We start from the raw sequence: 21,658 nt of genomic DNA on the forward strand, positions 1-21,658 counted from the left end.
TACATTAAGTTCAGGATCTTTAACGAAGAGATTTTGTGATGTTTACTTTGGGAGTTTATGGGATTTGGAGGGGCTTTGTTTTCTGATATTTTAGTTAAGAGATGGTTGTTAGCTTTGTTTCATATAGAGATATGTTGTAATTAAAGGTAAAAAATCCATACATTTCAGATTCACATAAAATACTAACTTGAGTCACTTTTGGGGGTTATATGTCACTATAGATGCTTATGAGATGCTTTATATCTCAATGAATGTAATTCAATGTAATGTAGTATAATATCATGTAAGATCATAATGCAGTAATGCAATGCAACACTCAGTCCTATGAGAAATCATGACAAAAATATATGTTTCATAAATAAGGGAATTAAGGATGAGGGAGGTTAAGTGACTTGCCTAAAGTCAAATTTTAGTTTGCTCAAAAGGAGAAGATCTGGATTTGGAACCCATGACTTGAGACTCCAAATCCCACTTGCCAAGAGGCCTCAGTTATTATGTTAATTACATATTTATTGAGTACTCACAATGTGTTGAGCACTATGTTGAGGGCTATCAGTAAAAAAAAAAAGAAATACAAAACAACGTCACAGCTGTCAAGGAGATTATATTCTTGTTAAAAAGCCAAAGCCAATATGCCCGAAATAATTAGAGAGTAATTAAACGTTAAACATTGTGGTTCGACATGCACAATAGTATGTTTCTACTAAACAGGGTGACCTTGTGTGCCAAAAATAATATTCTTCCTGAAATGTTAACACCTTTCGGCAGTGAGACGAAAACCACACATTCTCCCTAAATAATGTAATGTCACTGAGAACAGTATAAGTATATGTCACAACCAGCATAGAGATTTGTCTTGGTACTGCTGTGAGAGAGATCAGCAGGCAAAAATCCTAAACAAAGCAAACAGGAAAACAAACATATGCAAAGTATGCTCACGCATGCACACATACACATGTAGGCATATATACACACTTAAAAAAAAACTAACAATTTGTCATTCTAGCAAGACAAGTATCCCAGACATGGATGGCACTGTATATTAACTGCTACGCAGCCAGAAATGACGAGTTTCTATTTGTCCTGAGGCAAGTGGAGAAAAATACATTTATTCACCTTTGAAGAAGGCTGTTTTCACAAGTGCTGTTCCCAAAACAGACCAAATGGATGGCTGACTAACCAATTCCCCTGCAGTGTAGCAAAATCTAATGTCAGAAATGCTTTTCTGTTTTTCTCTCTTATAAATGAAAGGCAAATAGAAAATCTGCCATGGAACTTTGAATGAATTTAGACTGTGTTACTTAATTGCAGAGTTAGGGGCCCTCACTCATAACTAAATTGGTTTCTCATGCTGATGGATTTAAAAATCACCAACTTTAATAAAAACAAAATAAGAATTATACAAGAAAAGTTGCATAACTTCTCTTGAGCACTATGAAATAAAGGGTGGACTGGTCATAGGGAGAGAGTGAAGGATAACCATGGGACCTACTTCACGGGTCTCCACATACTGTCTAGAGATTTAGGGGAAGGTCCTATCATATTGCATGGACTTCTTTTGGAGGAATTATGGGAAGACAGAAAAAAAGTCAAATGAGATGAGAGGGTATGGTGGTTACAATCTGCACTACAGCTCCACTGGACTGTTGAAGAACTTTTAAATATATCAATAGTGTTAAATTATTCCACATGATACTAACTTTCCCCCGAAATGGATCTGTGATCTAATTGATTCAGGGAATCTCTCCAAAATTGCAGATCACAATCTATCCAGGCTGATCTATGCTGAATAACTGTCATTCATGTCTCCCCAAAAGTTTATCAAAGAAGTTCTACCAACGTGCTAGAGGTCCGCCTTTCTTTCTCCTGATATCCTAAGAGTACCAGAAGAGCATTCCAGCTGTACACCTTTCATCCTTTGCTATTTCCTCATGAGCAGCTGTAGCAGCATCCAGGATGGCCTGCTAGCAAAGGTTCTTACATCTGCTTTTCTAAAAGAAAAACCACTTTTGAGGGGTCAACAATCTTCTTTAATCACATTCATTAACAGAGAAAATACAAGCAGAGAACTAAAGACCAACAGGCAGGGTTTCTAACTATCTGACCATAAGCAATACATATATCACAGATCAACAAACAGATCCAGCTGTCTGATCATTACATACATACATAGTTACCAGAAAGAAGCACCAACATCTGGGTTTTCAAAGGGGGAGGTGGGCTCCTTAATGGCTACCCCCCAAGGCATGACCTGATCCAGTGCCTCATTAATTAACAAAAGGTGTAGACTTTCCTACAAAACAAGTCTCCCTTAATCAAATTTCCCTTAATGAGCTCCACCAGAGCCCTATGAGTGGGTGGGGAGGATCTTTATCTCCAATTAACATTACAACAGTCCATCTTCTCTTTCAATCATACAATTCTCGAAACTAATACTGTTGTTTTCTTTCTATTGAGTAAAAATCACAGCTCTCTGTTTCTCTGTCTCTGTCTCTGTCTCTATCTCTGTTTCTGTCTCTCTCTCTCTCTCTCTCTCTCTCTCTCTCTCTCTCTCTCTCTCTCTCTCTCTCTCTCTCTCTCATACACACACACACACACACACACACACACACACAATTTGCCTTTCCATTACTCTCTGTGTGATACTCACCTTTAAGTCCTTGAAAAGCAGCAGTATTACCAAACAATGTGCCAAATAAATTTCCAAATAAAAGTACCAGTAAATGTTTTTGTATTTAAAAGATAGGTCTTCCTTTGTTACGGGAAGTTTGGAACCAATAAAAATGCTTTGAAATTTCCCAAAAGTAATCTAGCTTGCTCACCTCCTCCTTTTCAGATCTGAGTTCAGCTCACTGTCCTTCTATTTCATCTATCCCAGTATCATACCTATCACTGGACAAATTCTATAGGCTGCTCATTCAGATGCATGTTGAAATCTGGGCAATAGAAAGACTTCATAGATTTTCTCTCAATTTTCTGTCTTTTCTGGGTGGATGAACAGGCCAAATTTTGTGCAAAGTCTTGCCATCAACACACTGTCCCTTACAAACAGAAATACCTCGAAAGCCTTACCACCACAGGGAAACCTGAACTCTGTGGTGGATTTCTTCCATCATAATGGTGAATGCTTTTGGCAAGCATGTATCTCCCTGTTTCATACAACGACTGGTGTTTATTATCAGTAGCTCAATGAAAAGAATTATTTATGTTGGTATATCTTTCAAGAAATCTTAATTGACCTTAATGTCTCTTGAGGAGATTCTTTGTTATAAAAGAATCTGTAAGGTGTTGTTATGAGTTACCAAGATGAATGCTTTTCTATAACCAATAATACTGTTGACTATTAGTCAACAACCAACAATAGACAATATGTTGTTGACATAGTCAACACACTGTAGTTCTCAATATCTTTTGGTTGACTGTGAGATAACAGATATATGGTCCATTATTCAGTATCACTTTTTAAGGACTCCCCAAATAATGGTTTCATTGAGAATGCCTTTAATTTGTGTGTAAATGACCTATATAAAGATTTTGTATAGATAGGAGAGTAGACACATGTCAGTGGTTGATGATGTTGTCTAATTTATTTTGGAATAAATAAGGTCCTAGATTTTTACCAGTATCTTTCCCTATTTAGATTCCTTGTAGTTTGACTCCTCAACGCTCTTATAATAGTTTGATCTCTAGCACAGATCTCCTGTACTTGATCCAGTCTGGCTGGATCCCTTGTTTCCATTTTCTCAAGTGTCTCTTTTATTTCCTTTACCTCAGGTAAAGTACGTTGGTTCCACTATTTTTGACATAGAGAAAAATTTGTTGCAAATTTTTCTTTTTGCAAATCATTTCCTTTTTCTTCTGTTTGCAAGGCATCTCTCAATTTCCTTCCTTCAATGGTATTTTAAAATCAGATGCATTTTGTATGAAAATCATACTTACCTGATCTTTTAGAGGAAAAAACTCACCAAAGCTAATATATAGTAGTTTACTCAAGTTAAAATGCTTTTGCCTACTCTCCGTTGTAAACCTCATCATGGCACGGAAATAACCTTGCATTCTCATTTTAGTAGTACTTGAGCTCTAGCAGATGTTGTAAGGGGGAAGTGCCTAGAAATGAGCAGTGTGTCTGTCTTCTAAGGATGAAGTCTAGACAAGACAAGTCTAGACTGATTCATTACAGAAGGTCGGTCATCAAGTGATGATGTTCAATTTTTGTTGTTGTTTTTACAACTCATAAAGACTATCAAGTAGAGAGTTTGCCATCTTCATCATAAGAGACATTAACCGCACTGATGAAATAACAGATCCTTAGTATTTAAAGCACTGTTTCAACCCAAAGCCTTCTTGCCTAAGTGGTCTTTGGCTGAGAGTCTGCTTTAAATACCATCCTTAGCTGAAGTATTTACTTTATAGTTATGCTTGTATTTATTTTAAACATTGTATCTCCCAAAGATCCACTCAATCATTGTTTTTTACTTCCAAAAATTTGTATTTACCAAATACATCTACATGGAAACAATCTACATTATAAAGCCTTCCAGCCAAAAGAGGAACAGATCATGTTTGAAAAATGCCCATGATGTGTAAAGAAAAACATTATATAAAAGAAACTGATTGAATGTTCTATAAGTATACTTTTAAATTTCATCTGAAATCTTTAGTTAAACACATATTTCTACATAGAATACTTATTTGAGGGATCTCTTTGAATTATCAAGAGGGAATACTCTTAAGAGTTATTTCTACATTAAATATTTATTTTTTTCTTGTGGAATACACTATTGTACTTCAAAACAACATGTGCTTTCTCTTGGTTAATTTATCACCTCTAAATTCCCATGGATGCCAAACAAAGACAGGGTATCCTAGCAACAAAACCATCCACCCTCTGTTGTGAAAACAGGAAGTTTATATTCTGTAGAAGCTCTTCTATAATTGGAAAAACATGGTTTTTGAAACTCAATATAAAACTAATGGTTTCATATTCAGTTCAATTACCTTCATCACCTTAAAATACCTCTGCTTATTGTGTCTTGGGTATTCCAGGTTGGTGGGTGGGGTGGGTAGGGATATATATCCAACAGTATCTAATTTGCTTATAATTATGCATGTATGTAATAGGAGGGATGTAATATGTAATTAGGGAATACATTTTAAACACGATAGTCAATACATTTGACTAAACATTAATTTTCAGTAATTCAATGTTTTTGACTTAATGTGCTATGAGGATTAATATGGTAATATTTACTAACCATTTCAGAGATAAAAAGAGCTCATATAAATGCTCAGTGCTCTTACTACATTAATGAAAAATTACTGAAACTCTCTCGTGATCAAACTCATAACTCAAAATTCTCTCATATGATTAACTGAAACTTCATAACCTAGTAGTTTATTGTCAGATTTCTAATTCCAAGTGGTTTCTCATACAAGTCGGAGATACCATATTGTCACACTCTCACTCAGATGACAGATATTATTGAAGGTCTAAGGCTCTCTATATCATTCTCATTGAAATACATTCTTTTTGACCACAACTGATAGTTTTCTCAGTAGCAGGAATAGGGAAAGAGACAAGAATTGGACCTATGATTTCACAGGTATAGGGACCTCCCAGGTGAAGTAACTCCTATAAATGCAGACTGACATCTTTCTCTAACACTTGAACTCAAGGGTGTAGAACCTGCAGCCTCGAGGCCATATGTGGCCCACTAGTTCCTCAAGGCCAGCACTTTGAGTGAATCCAAACCTCACAGAATTAATCTCATTAATAAAAAAAGATTTGTTCTGTAAAACTTGGACTCAGTCAAAAGTTCACCCCAAGGACCTAGAAGGTCACATGGGGTCTCGAGGCCACAGGTTCCCTAGCCCTGTGAGAGATACCAAGAATACTGAGATCTTTATATGACTTGCCCATGCCCAGGGTGATACAGTCAGTATATTTTAGAGTAGTCCTTGAGCCCAGGTCTTTCTGACTCTCTATCTATTATACCATGCTTTTTCTCCTGGTATTAATGGTAACTGGAGGTCTAGGGATCACAGAATCACAGAATTTCGTAGTTAGGAGGGATCTCAGAGGGCATCTATTCCAACCAGCACCTGACCTATAGAATAGTACTTGAAATAAATGCTTTTGTTTTTGAGTCATTTAATGGGTATCCAACTCTTCATGACCCCATTTGGGGTTTTCTTTGCATAGATGCTGGAGTGGTTTGCCATTTCCTTCTCCAGCTCATTTTATAGACTTTGAGGAAACTGTGGCAAACAGGGTTAAATGACTGGCTCAGGGTCACACACCCAGTAAGTGTCTGAGGCCAGATTTGAACTCAGGAAGATGAGTCTTCCTGACTCCAGGCCTGGCACTCTATCCACTATATCACCTAGCTACCCTGAAATATAACATCACATATTACACATGTGCTATAATGTACTATATATTAATTTTTAATTATTCTCTCTCTTAAGCATCTCAAATGAGTGTTGATCCAGAATTGGCTTGAACTTCCAAGATGGCCTACTCAACTTCTGTAAAGTGCTTGTTATTAAGAGATGTTTCCTTAGATCAAGATCAAATTTGCATGTCTGTAACTTCTACCTGCAGTTCCTTGTTCTATTTTCTGGGGCCAACACAGAGCAGTCTTCCAGATATTTGAAGACAGCTCTCATGTCCCCCTAAGTCTTTTCTTCAGGCATTCACAACTGTTCCCTTGTTCCTTCAGCTGATTCATACAGAATTCATATGGGCAGGACCCTGAGGCTGCCCCTTTATGGGCAATTTCCAGTGAATCAATATTTTTTCTTCTCCTGAAACGTGGCACCCAGAAGTACATACAATGCTTCAGGTGCAGAATGCTTTTAAAAGTAAGTTTAAAATTATAATATGTCTTTTAGCTTCTATAGTCACATTACTGATTTGTTTTGAGTTTTGTCCATGAAAATCCCTTGATCTTTTTCAGATGAGATACAGTCTAGCCATACCTCCTCCATATTGTACTAGTCAAGCTGATTTTTTGAACCCAAGCATAATATTTTACTTCCATACCTATCAAATTTCATCTTGGATATATTAAACCTGATTTTCTAGCCTGTCAAGGTCCTTTTGCATCCTGACTCTATAACAAACTCATTAGTTAACTCTTTTAGCTATAGGCTACATGAAAATTTGATAAGCACATCTGTCCACGTTCTAAATTGGTACAGAATCGCTAATGACTACAACACTTTGGATCTGACCACTTAACCAGTTATAAATTTACATGACTGTACTGTTCTCTTGTCCATATTTCTTCAACGTTTTTTCAAGAATGCCATAAGATGCTCTCAAATGCTCTGTTGAAATCTAAATAGTCTACACCACTAATCGTATATACATACCCAGTAACCTCATAAAAAATTAGACTAGTCTGAATTAGACCTGTTCTTCATGAAGCCATGCTGTCTCTGTGATCACTTATTTTTCTAGACCTTAATTTTTAAAGTATTCTCAAATGAGGGTTCTTGTGTTAGCTGACAATTCAAGAAAGAGCTGCTTTCCATTCTTTAGGATGACTACTAGTTCTCAAATTCCCCTCTAACAATGTGGCATTCAAAAGTAAACCCTGTCTTCATTCTGGATGCAATAGCCAGTCAGTCTATCAACATTTACTAAGTACCTACTATGTGCTAGGCACTGCACTAAAATACAAAGAAAGGCAACAGATAGTCCTCGTCTTTGAGGAGCCAGCAGCTTCTCCTACAGGGGAGGAGAGAACACATTTTAAAAAGCTGAGAAAGGCAGGGCTGGTACCTAGCTGGAAGTAATGATAAAGTCCAGAAGAATACAGCTGGGTGGGAAATGAAGAGATAGCTGTCCTGGGTACCCTCTTGAAGTAGAAGATCTGGGGAGAGGTCTCTGATGTCCATCCTCCACCCACTCCAATCAGAGAGAGGGAGGAGCTCCAAGAACAGAAGGGACTGAGCAGGTATGAGTTTTAGGGATATTTGCAAGGGTCATCTTGCAGGATGATGAGATTCCAGGGAACATGATGGGTCCAGAGTACAACACAGCAGGAAATAAAGAGATGACTGCCCTGGGTGTCCTCCTTAAATGGAGGATCTGGGAGGCATACTGTCTCCTTTCCTCCCTCTAATCAAAGGAAGAAAGAGACCCCAGGGAGAGAGGGGATACTATCCAGTCTAATACTCAGCCAAGTCTTTAAAAAGTCACATTGTATTGTTGTATCATTTCAATTTCCAATTAACTAAAGCTTCTTTTTTCACTCATGAACTGCTGATAAAAATCAGGTCTCCCTAATCATGTGTTTGTGTTGTTGAAACTCTAACCTAAATTCAGGACTTTACATTTATCACTGTTCAAGATAAGATGTTGGAAGAGCAAAATAGATAAATAATATTAGAAAATAAGAGGCTTTGTAGTCTAGTGGAAAGGGCAGGTTTTCTCAAAGAAATATCATCTCAGATACTACCTGAATTCATCATCTCTACCCCTAAACTTCCTGCCTTTGTCTAAGGTACCACCATCTTTGCAATGTCCAAAACTCATACTCTTGGCTTGCTTTGGAAGCCTCAGTCTTCTTTACTCCAAATATCCAATCAGTTCACAAAACTTAGGTTTCTACCATGAATAACTTCTCTCTCCTATGATTCTGATGCCTTTTCCTATTCACATGACTGCTGTATTTCTTCAAGTTCTCATTCCCTCCCATCCAGATTATTAATGCAATAGTCTCCTAATTGGTCCCTCTGCCTCAAGTCTTCCACCACTTCAGTTCATCCTGCTCACTGCTACTAAAATAATTTTCTCTTAGCACAAGTCTGACTTCTCTAAGTTAACAAATTCTAGTGACAATCACTCGCCTCTAGGATAAAATATAAATTCCTCTGTTTAACTTTAAAATCATAACCTAGCTTCAACTTCAGAGGTCATACGTTCCGTGATTCAGGGAAGCTGGCCCTTTTTTTGTTGTTGTTCCTCACGTCTCCTCTCTCCATGCCTTTGCACTGGTCCTCTCCCATGCCTGAAGTGCTCTTTTTTTTCATCTCCACCTCAGAGTTCTTCTCCTCCTCTAAAATGCAGCTTAGATACCATCTGCAGCATGAAGCCTTTTCTGATGTGCCCCTCCCCCTCACCTGCTAATGCTCTCCCATGTTTCCTTGTATTTAACTACTCTGTATTTATTACTTTTTATTATATATATGCATATGCATGTATATGTACACACACACACACACACACACACACACACACACACACACTTGTTGTCTTTACCATTTGAATGTAAGTTTTTCGCCAGTAGAGATTTTCATTCCTTATACTTATATCCCCTGTGCTAGCACAGTTCCTGGCACATATTAGGTTCTTAATAAATACTTTTTTTATTGACTGACTTATTTACCTTAACTGACCTTGACCTCAGTTTCCTCATCTGGACAAGATGGATTCTAAGGTTCGTCTTAGCTCTGAATATACAGATCCTACGAACATGCTAGTTTCAGTCTTTAGAACCTTAATTCTGTCTTCCATTGTACATCTTGTTAGTTTTATATCACTGGCAATTTTGTCTTCATCCAAGTAGTTGATAAAAATGTAACCAACGACAGGCATTTGGGAGGATGCCAAAAAATGAATATGCACTGTTTTGATATTGATTCATTAATCAATGTTCTTTGGGCACAGTCATTCACTTAGCTATAAATCCACTTCAGTCTGTGATCTTTTAACCCATATTTCACCATCATTTCCACACAAATGTCCTGTGACAGATACAGTACAGAAATGCATTCTTAAAATCCAGGTTGGTTTTGCCCAGGATATCACCTTCATTTATCAGTCTTTTACAAAGCACAGAGGTGGTTTTACTTGGCTGACACATAATGTACTGAATTTTATACATATTCTTGTATTTTTATAGTAGTTTTCTCTCAGTTTTTTAAAATATAAAGACACTATCAAATATGTATTTAAATTACAAATACACATTGATTACATTTTAAGAGATGTGATTGAGTAACAAACGCAATGGTTTTACTCATGACCTTAATGGTTGAAAATGTATGGCTCTTTCTTCTTAATTTTATAGTCAGATATATAGTATTTCTATTCTATAGACATGGCATTCAGAGAGGATTAAAAGGAGTTAATGGAAAATTTGAAATAGAATTTTTAAATTCCATTACATTTCCTTCTCCCCAACGCTTTCTTAACTTTCCCCTAAAATTTAAAATATTACATACTTTTCTGCCTATCATTGCTGTAAATCTAATGCAATATTTAAGTAAAGGCACACATGTATAGAGGAATTGGAAAAAGGGTAGAGTGGAGCAGCTAGATGGCTCAGTGGATAGAGAGCGGGGCCTGGAGTCAGAAAGACTCAAAAGTTGGCTTCAGACATATACTATCTCTGTGACCCTGGGCAAGTCACTTAACATCTGTTTGTCTTAATCCACTGGAGAAGGAAATGGCAAACCATTCTCAATCTTTGTAAAGAAAACCCTAAGGACAATATGGTCCATGAGGTCAAGAAGAGTTAGACACGACTGAACAAGAACAAAAAATAAGAGTGGTACAATAAAATAAACGAGCAGGAAATGCATGTGGAGGGCATCCATCCTGGCATGTTGGGGTCTTCTGTGGTCTACTGTAATCTTAAGGTCAGTCAATAAACCCCATCATTGTGGATAGGGCCCTAACTAAAACCTCATAGAAGGGCTTGTATGCCACTAAATTTTTTTCTTTGAACATGGACATCAATTATTTCAGTCTAATTTCTTCTTTAAAGCTGTAATGCTATATATCGTTCCTTAATTAAATGCATATTGTGAAAATTTACTAGACTTTTCTATCTAGTTAGCTATATACCTATTACACTTAGAAAAAAAGGGACTTCAAATAATAAGTAATCAACAGTGTAGCATTAAAAAGTTAAATAAAAGGAAAAAAATAGCTTTGTTACACGGACCAAAAAAATGGATAAAAGTATGAAAAGCAGCATAGCACACATTTAATCATATTCAGACAAGAAAGCATTTCATATAAATGCTACTGCTCACTGGTAAAGCAACCTGGTAAAAATGATCCTTCAAGAAATAAACAATTTCGGAACGCGTTCTTTTAAAAAGAAACCATGCTGCAGGGATCCTTGTATCTTTTCATAAGCAAATGAATGAAATGCAATTTCTGATATTAAACTGTCACATTGGAGCATTAAAATAAACAGGTGTCTTACTGTGGCATGAATGAGATGAATAAGTTTCATCAGTCTTCTTTTCTAAGCATGATATTTAACAACATTGAAATGCAGCACGCTGTAAAATAAGAGCTCTCCTATGTGAATAAGCAGACAAGAAGGAAATAGAACTGCTGCATAATAGAGTTCACTCACATTATTTGTGGAGCACTGATTGGTGCTGAAACCATTCCTATTGCTGGCATATATAATCAAGGTTAGAGAAGTATATCCGATTACATTTTCCCTTAAATAAAGTGATCAAGCAGCTTGAATTAAAAGTGTTCCTAGCTTGCTGCTGAGACTAATGTATTATTTCACAGACTAAAAAATAAAAAGCTGGAGGAAGATCAGATAAAATGAAGTAGTATTTATTAACATTCATTTAATCTTGACTACAGTTTCATTTTTTTATTTGCATGAACTCAAAGGATACCATCGTTGTCATTTGCACAAGAAAACTATTGAAAGTTAGGCTTCTCAGAAATTTTCAGTATATTATTTGTTTTTATTGAATTAAGATATAAATTGGTTAGGGAGCTTGCAAGTATGTCAGGAAATCTGTTACTAACTTCCTTTAGGCACATGCCTTCTTTAATGGCTCAAACAAATTGTGCCACAATGAATTAATATCTAGAGACTATGGAGTCCTTTATGCTTCTATGATTCCTTTCTCAGATGGATAGAATGAAAGTGACCTCAGAAGTCATTTAGTCCAACCCATTTACTTATTGATTAGGATATAGCCTTATAATGGTTAAGCAACTTGCTAGTACCCTTCATTTTAAACTGCCTTGTTTCATTTAACTACTTGCTGTTTATTTATATTTTCTCTCCTGTTTCCTCTCTTAACACATAAGCTCTTTGTGCTTACATATTGTTTCATTCGTTATATATGAATGCTCAGTATAGTGTACAACAAATCTCTTTCAGTCATGTTGGATACCATTTGGGATTTTTCTAGCAAGGATACTGGAATAGTATGCCATTCCCTTCTCCAGCTTATTTTACAGGTGAGGAAACTGAGGCAAACAGGGTTAAATGACTTCCCTAGGGTCACACAGCTAGGAACTGTCTGAGGCCAGATTTGAACTCATGAAGATGAGTCTCCTTGATTCCAGCCCTAGCACTCTATCTATTGAACCACCTAGCTGCCATTGCACAACAAGTAGTAGTAACTTAATAAATACCTGGTGTTTTAATTAAGTGATAAAATATTTGAGTGCATATAGCTAGTGCTTATACAAAAATTAAAAAAGATTCTAGCAAAAATAAATTCTTTTAGCTTTTAACTTTAATGAATTGTTAGCTACATGACCTTAGGTCAGTCTTGGAGTCTCAGGTTCCCCATCTGAAAAATATTGGACTAGGTCCTTCACAAAACTCTTCTAATTCTCCAATTCTATGCTATTTCTAAGAAGAAATTATAGTAAAGTGTCTGGTACATAGTAGGTGCTTAAAAGATGCTTGTTTCCTTCCTTCCTACTTACCAAATGGGTGCTTGGCATGCAGTTTAGTCACTAGAAGGCAGCTGTTACCTCAAGTTTTAGAGGCAACACTATTCTAAAACTACAGATACATCATGAGCCAATACTGGTGTGATTCCTTTTAAAAGTTGGCCAATAGACACAATTAACCCTTAGCACTGACATTTTCCAAGCCAGTATATTAAACATACAGCTACAAAACACTTTCTCTATAAACATTGTCTCACAAATACTTGCACTATCCATGGGAAGGGTAGACTCAAAATTAGAGTAAAATAGAGAAGCACTAGCATACTTCACACTTGTGGCAAAGATAACTCACAGTTCCTTTGTACTGGAATTCCTTGCTCCCTTCATAGAATCCTTTGCATGTAGGGTCTCTGCTAAGGGGGATGCTCAGCCAGATTTCCAAGATTCACTATTTACTATCATCCTATCTTCTCTGCTGTCAGGGGTCATGTTCTTTGAAGATATTTCTTCCTTTGGGTGACTTTTTAGAGTATATGTTTGTTTCTTTGATTGTTTTTCCTGTTGCTGCAATGTCTTCTACTGATCTAGTGGCTCATCTCCAAAGCTAGCTGTTACCATCCGATGAGGGGAGAGAAATTCCATCCTCTACTGGAGGGGTCTATTCCACAGGCAGAATCTGGCTTGCAATTCTTTTGAATTCCAAAAGACTTGGTTATTTAAATTCCCCTGAGGAGTAACTACTAGTTTTTTGGTTTTGTCCAGTCAGTAGAGATCATGTCCCCCTTATATTAATCAGGAAAAGGAGACCACACATCATTAAAGGATCAGGATGTAGACTCATCTTTATAGTTAGTTTAGCACAATACCTCATTAACACTTTACATTCTGGACTTTTTGGGCAAAGATCAACTCCTCATTAAAGCTAAATGCTATACAACATATAAAGTCTATAATTCCCATGCCAGTATTATTTTAGTTTTGTTTTAAAGAGATTTCAGAGAAAGGATAAAGAAAGCCATCTACTCACAGTCATAATACAGTCCTGACCAAATTCTACATTTTTCCCCCTTCACTTGAAAGACTTCAATATACTGTAAACACGTTTTTCCTAATGGAAGCCTTTGTCATGATTCTTTTTCACCCCATCTACCACCTTTCATTCTTCTTTCTCTTCTTATTTCTTGCCTTCTTACTTAATGTAATTTAAATAGGAGGAAGAGGGGAACATAGTTTCTCCTCTAGGCTATCACTCAAATATATTCTCCAGAAGAGGTTAATGACATTAAGCTTAAAGGTAGATAAATCCCAGAGGTATTAATGTGCCCTCAGGGGGTCATCTATTTAATACTATCATTTTCACTTTTAAAAATTCGAGTACTAAGTTTTATGGAAAAAAAGACACAGAAAAGAGATACAAACGGATTCATTTCACAGTGAAATGAATTAAAAATTGGAATTATCATACAGTAATCAGTTATTCCTTCAAAATTTTTCTTTTCCTTGGAAAACTGAATTTTAATTGTACTTTTTTTGGTAACTGTAAATTCACTTTGCATTTGTCTCTGTTTCTTAAAAGTTTACTTCTATATAACTCCAGAATAGAAAAGATACAGTACAGCCTTTAAAACATGCTTAAGAATATCTGGACTGTATTTTTTAATGGTAACCATCCCAGGTCTTATGAAAACTAGGGAGATTCCTTCTTTAGCATAAATATCAGGTTAAAAAGCATGACCTCTTTTGGGCTGGTTAAAATGGTGCCTTTAAAGTTAATCCTCCATAGTATTTTATAATATTAGAATTTTTCAAACAAACCTTGTTTTAACTCAACGTGAACAAGTGTGGATTATATACTAATGAAGATAGACTAGGGCTTAGCAACCATTATTACCCCATTTTACAAATGAGTAAATGGAAACTCATACAGGTTAAGAGACTTGCAAGAACAACAAAGTCTATTCTAACTGAAACTCTGCACCCACTTTCTCCCTGTTTTGGGAGTTTGCCACTCTCTCTTTCTCCATTCTTGATAATCCTATTAAGCTAATAATTAAGGTGTTAGTTGATGAAGGCTTATAAAATGGTCTTTCTTAAAGATACTGACATTTTAAGGAAGAATGACATGATCCCCATGTGTCCTTATACTTCTGCTGAGAGGATCAGTCCCCTACCCTGGAACCCATCCTACCAAAAAAAAAAAAAACCAACCCCCAAACTTGCCCCTCCCCACCACAAGAGACCCACAGACACTATTCATGCCATACCTTAAATCCATGATGATGATAATCTAGAATTTACAAAGTGCTTTAAGGTTTGCAAAGCTCTTTACAAATATCTCATTTAATTTTCACAACAACTCTGGCAGGTAGATATTTGTATTATCCTCATTTTATTTATCTGAAACTGAGATATAGGCAGGTTAAGTTACTTGCCCGGGGTCACACAGATCTTAAGTGTGAAGCAGGATTTGAACACAGGTATTCCTGACTCCAAATACAGCACCCTGTCTGTTAAATATACTTGGCTGACTATTCCTGAAAGGCTACTGAAGCCTAACCCATTTTGATTTTAGAAGGATATAACAGGAATGTACCAGATATAAAGATATGAGGGAAGAGGATGGGAAGATATTTTAAAACTAGTTTGCTGTTTTCTCTGAGATCAGATACATGAGTTTTCCAATGATTACATTCCTTATCCCAGAATAATATACTTTTATACTGGGAAGAAATCATTTTAGAGATTTTGCTACACTTCATCTTGCTGGAAAACATTATCAGGGGATTTTCCCTCTATTTACAGTTTCAAAGTTCTTGCCATTGGCTTCCATGAGCAAGTGGCTGTATAGTAGCAGCATCAGTGTTAGAAAGGAGACAGACCATACAGCTAGTATTGATAAATTGATATCTCCTCTTATAAGAATATCTTTAGCTTCCTATCTTTTCCCTTACTTCCTCTCCATGTTTTTTCAATTATTTTCCAATTCTTCCTCACATTCTGACCATCAATGACTGGAAACTGTGGGCAAGTGTGTTATAAGTAGAAGTGGAGTTAGGTTTTATGTATATAAATGCTAGCACATGTTTAATTCAATTGAACCAAACAAGAATTTATTAAACACCTACTGTGTTGAACATACTGCAAACAACCACGATAAAAATCAGTCCTGACTCTTAAGGAAAGTACATTCTACATAAAGGATACAGCATATAGGCAGATATCTCAACATCTCACCTATTGGAAACTTATCCAGCAACCTCACCTACCTAGAACAAAGCTCATATTAATAAATACATAAACAAAATCTCTGAGTAGCCAAAAGTAGATGCCACGAAGTCAGTGCATTACATACAGCTCATGCTCATTAATTAGAATAGAATACTTCAGGCTCTTGACTCCAGTCTATTTCCCATTTACATGATATTTTGAACCTTGATTCCAAGTCTAGAATTCTTTCTACTGTATCTCACCGCTTTTCAACATATCTGTATGTATTTTGAATATAACCGAGAATTGGAGCAGAAATTCTTAGCATTGACTTTTCCAGTGTTTAAATCCAGGAGCAAGGTTTATGGCTTGCATTCCTAGGGATATTTGTGAAATGCAAATTTTGAAACAGGGAGAAATGGCCTTCTACTTTTCACCACGAAGTCATAAAATCATAGAATTTAAGAGCCGGACAAGTCATCAAAAATCATCACTGTTCAAACCATACCTAAATAAAAATATCTCTTACAAATATTCAACCATTGTTAAAAGATCTCCAATGAGATTGAAGTCAGTAACTCTTAAGGATGTCCATTTCACTTTTGGAAAGTTCTATTTGTTAGGAAGTTTTTTTCTTTTTATTAAGAATAGATATGCCTCTCTACAACTTCTACCCAAGACTCTTAATTTGCAGTAATCTGCCTTTAGATCTTTACAATTGAGATCTCTTACTAGTTTATGGACAGATATCCCCAAGGTTAAAATCACTCCTTATGTTAAGTTAGGCCATGAGGGAGGCATATTTAATTTTGCTGGTAATAAGATGCCAGTCATACTGCGGTATATCAAATGGGAGTTCTATATGTCCTTTTGCAAACACTCTAGAGTGGCTCAGGAATGAGACAGAGTACAGTATACTTGGTACTGAATCAATCATTTACATTGATTTTTAACTAGGGTTTTACTTTAATTGTAGTTATGTGATAAATTCTAGAAAGCATATAGCACTATCTAGCTCAAATCAGTCTTTCTAACTCATTATCTGTATCTTACAACTTGGTCTCACATAAACAGATTAATTTCAAAGCAGCAAAAATCCATTTCAGATGAAGATTAAAACCAGTCTTATAATAAAGAATAACTACCGTTAAAGTACATTTTGGTTCTTAGAACAAAAACAAGCAACATTAGAAATATGTCTGTAATGCATGATTTTACACTAACCTCTGAAGCTCTGATGAAATATATAGTAGTGTATTCAGTTATGGGGGGCAATGTTCAGAAGGAAAACACACTACCAATTAGAATTATTTTATATTATATTAATTACATTAATATAGTAATAATATTACATTGTATTATTAATATTATATTAATAATAAGTATACTGTTGTCAACACCCATTCACCATGCACCTACTTACTGACCTTTGGAAGATTCACAGACTTAATTCTTTGGAGTTGTGGTATTCCATGACTTACAGTCATACAACATCATTGGAAAACTGATGTTAAAAAAGATGGTGCTTTGTTTCATGGAGAAAGTGGGGGTCATAAAAGGGGATCATCCTGCAGTTTCCCCAAGATGGTATAGACCTCCAATCCATTCTCTTTCCCATATTAAATAATTCTGGGCAGATTTGCTGTCAGTCTTTAATGTATGTCCAAGATTTCTGTATTAATGGATCAACTCAATGGATTTTCCATCCAATTGCATACCATAAATCTCTATAAGATGTATTCATCTATTTAGTTTTCTCTTTGTAATCATGAACAGGCTACAACACATTACCAACATAGAATTATGCAAAATAAGTGACATAGATACTATCAAAGAGGGATATGATTGGAAAAAGAGATGGGCAAGTTACACAAGTAAGAGAGCAATGATGGACAGCCCACACACTCTGCTGGGATTCATGCAGTAGCAGAACACTAGGCAAACACTCAGTGGAAGATTGACAGGAGGATATGGACAAGAAGCACACATCTTGGAGGAGTTACACACATTCATACCCAATAACTGGGCAGTCAGACTTTGGTTGAAGAACTCCAAAGAGGGAAAGGACAGTCAGTTCCATGTATACACTAATCCAATTGTTAGGAAGCCTTCCCCCTCTCCCCAATATCAAGTCCATATTTACCTCTGTAATTTTTCCCTATTGGTTTTGCTTGTGTACTCTAGGGTCAAACAAAGTAAGTCAAATTCCTCTTCTTCAGAACTGCCCTTCAAATCCTTGAATGTAGATATCATGTTCCTTTCTCTTGTACATAGGAAAACATCTTCATTTCCTTCAACTAGCCCTAATAGGTCATAGATGCAAGGCTCTTCATCACATCCTGAGTGCTTTCTGGCTTATCAATGTCCTTCCTAATAGTGGCACCCCAAAGCTAACTGAATACTCAAGATGCGATCTGACAAAACCATAGGGATTACTCTCTTAGTCCTGAAAAACATTCTTGATTTATTCTGGTTGTCCTTAGAGGAAAAATTTAGGAGTAAGGAATTAAAATTTCAGGGAAATAGATTAGGCCAGATTTGAGTAAAGACATTCTTATAGTTAGAGCCATCCAAAAATAGAATTCCTGACCCAGGAATTAGTGGACTTTCACTCACTAGAGGTCCTCCAGCAAAATCCATATGGTCCCTTGTCATGTGTGATGTACCAGGGGATTCCTTGTACATGCATTTGATTGGACTAGATGGCACCTAAGATCCCTTCAAACTCTGACATTCTATAATTATGTGAAGTTAGCATTATTAGGAATTTGACTTGCTTCTATTTCACTGATATTAGCATAAATTTTTAGAATGAATCAATTCATTACATAAACAAACGTCCACTATTGGGTCACCTCTCTAGGGAAAGGAAACTGGTAACAAGATGAGCTCATACAACTCAAATATGAAGCACTAGGCTGAAATTGATGACAGCTTTGATGATGGTTTCTCTCTCCAGTTCTAGGAATTTCTAGAAGTGTTCCAGTCATCAATCAATTGATCAAGCAACCAACATGTGTTAAGTATCTACTACGTGTCAGGTACTATATTTGATACTTGTGAATATTCCTGTATACCACAATGATCGTGTAAGAAGAGAAAAACCCAGGATCAAAAATGCCAAGAATGTATCTAATTCTCACCATACTTCATTCACTCCAGCTATAGACTTTCTTTTCCAACACCCTTTTCTCATCACCAGGAACAGGCGATTTTGATTCAAGAGCTATAGCAGTAAATTTCCCACTATTTGTTTCCCTTAAATGACCTGGCAGCAGTTTAATACCATCAAATAATAGGAATTTAGAGTTAGTAGGTTATCTAGTACAGTTTCTTGATTTTATATATAATGGATCCAAGTTTTATGGAATTTAAGTGTTTTGACCAAGGTAATATAGCAGAACTCAACACTGGCCTTCTGACTCCATATCTTTTGATGCTTTACACATCTTACCATTTATATTATGCGGCATTCTTGTGCTATGCTGTTACCACTCAAATCAAGCTTTTCTTGATACTTTGGCTCTGTGAGGTGTGTCTCAAGGAGATCTCTCATGTCTACACTGATTGAGCTCTTTCTCACTCCCAATCTGAGCATTTCCCAACTCCCTTCTACTATTCTGACATATCTGTGTATGTATGTGTGTGTGTGTGTGTGTGTGTATTTTACATCTTTGATCATGATATCTGTAGTTTCTCAGTATAGTAGCAAATATTACACATGATCTGTTATGTATTGTTCCAGAGGTGGAGGAGAGGGGATAGAGAGAAGGAAACTGCCATCTCAGAAAGCATCACTAGAGGGGAAAGCAGGAAGTCCTGTTCTACCATCAAACTAAAATGTAGGAGACCTTCCCCCCAATCTTCTACCCCAACCTAAAATTCAAGTTTAGTCCTTTGGGATGGAGTAGGAAGAAGAATGAGTGTGGGTACCACAGACTATCAAGATATGGTACTTGTATCACTCAATATATTCAGTTCAGTTCAAATATATTCAATTATAACCAATAAACCAACAAAACCAGGTAGCCCTCAGTTACAAAGAGATTGTTTTGTAAGGAAATAACTAATTTACAAGCTAAATACTTAGAACTTAGAATAAATGTTCCCATAGAAACCATGTTACACATTATAATTCAGTTCCTAGGCTAGACTACAAAAGCCCACTAGTCCATGATCATTACAACTATTTCTAGCCACCATTTCTAATAGCTTTTCTAAAGGAAAAGTAATTCTCACATCTTGGGATGATCTGACATGTCTTTTCCCCTACCAAACAAATTTTCCATGTTTCACTGCATAGCCTCCAATAGCAAGGCACTACTTTTGGGCACTTCTACTTCAGAAAAGGTACTTCTCTACATTTACTTAAGGAATTCACCTCTCAGAATCAATTAACCCTTTTGTCACCTGAATTGGCAAAAATTGAAAGCTGCTTCCTTCTATGGCTTCAGGTTATTCAAAGAACTTGCCTATATTATATAGCTCTTAGATTCTTCCTCAAAACATTTTACTATGATTTTGAGAATTATTTTACCAAAATTTCAACTTACCTCTAAAAGCACTGATATCCCCATAATGTACTTGTAGCACAAAATATTTACTTCCCATTCCTCCTCCAACTCTGAATCCAACACCTTAAAATTTAAAGAAAAATTTATAATTCAGAAATGTTAAAATCAGAAATGGAACTGGAGTCATAAGTCTCATTATTAATTTGCAAAATCAAAAAGGCAAGATTTTAAATAAGGTAGAACATTTGAAATTTTGTCTGCCTGCCACCAAAAAAAAATCAGAATCCAAAACAAGTCAAGTATTTCCATGCATATATGCATTTGTAAAGTTGACAGTCATTAAATCTCTTGAACCACTAGAAATTTCATTCTGTATCTGATTTATAACCACAGCCACTTCAAGCAGACAATTTACTCATTTTGGAAAAACTTCTTCCTTTAATAACCATAAAACAGACAGATTGTGCAATTCCATTTCTGCCACCTGCTTGTGATATACAGTCATAGTCATTTCTTGATTATATGTTTAAAGCACATATTTTTTCAGTGACCCTTATAGAAAGTAGGCATCAAAGAACAGGTCATTCATAGAAATTACTTTTGTCTTAGCAAAGGCTATTCAATGCAGTGTATAAGTGGATTATATTGAAACCCTACAGGACGCAATGAATTACATCTGACTGCCTTACCATTCACAACTATTAATGGGGAAGCATGAGTAGGCATCTAACAAGAAAAATGTCTGGAAGTAGAACAAAGAGTTCTTAAATTATTTTGCTAGTGTATCTCACTAGATTGGTTGGCATCTGTCACAATGGTCTGAAAGAGTATTAGACTTTTGAGGATGAAGTCTTTTTTTTTAATCAACTGGAAACAGAAAGATAACAAAAAAAGCCAATTAATTCAGTTATGCACTGGAAGCCATGAACAGTTTAGAACTACAGCAAGAAAAAGCTTGCTTGGGTTTGATATCATATTAAATGCCCTAGTTCCTGTACCATATTATCTCTGTGATGAAGCAGTTATTTTCTTAAATTCCAATATTCTTAGTTCAAGAATGCTGCTTCTGGGAAGACCCAAAGGTAGCCTGAGGTAGACTTGGCCATTTTCTACTTCTGTCTAAACTGTTACATGGGCAAGTCACCCAAAAATAGGCAGGAAAATGGATGATTATCTCAATTAAATCTTCCCAGTACAGCATCCCTTCTGGGCTGTTTCTCTAATTTGAACTTACTCTTATAGGCATGTTCCA

General features: G+C 36.1%; 1 protein-coding gene across 8 annotated transcripts in view; it reads right to left on the reverse strand.

Annotated features, from left to right (window-relative positions):
• The window catches only part of PAM (peptidylglycine alpha-amidating monooxygenase), a 384,053-nt gene that overhangs the window by 125,381 nt on the left and 237,014 nt on the right, over positions 1-21,658 (reverse strand). For all 8 annotated transcript variants that reach the window (XM_072597316.1, XM_072597321.1, XM_072597320.1 and 5 more), the window contains one exon: positions 20,446-20,529. In XM_072597316.1, coding sequence (XP_072453417.1) covers positions 20,446-20,529 — 84 coding nt within the window. The remainder of the gene's footprint in view (positions 1-20,445; positions 20,530-21,658) is intronic.

Source organism: Notamacropus eugenii, chromosome 3, assembly GCF_028372415.1.
Source record: "Notamacropus eugenii isolate mMacEug1 chromosome 3, mMacEug1.pri_v2, whole genome shotgun sequence".
NCBI classification, from domain to species: domain Eukaryota; kingdom Metazoa; phylum Chordata; class Mammalia; order Diprotodontia; family Macropodidae; genus Notamacropus; species Notamacropus eugenii.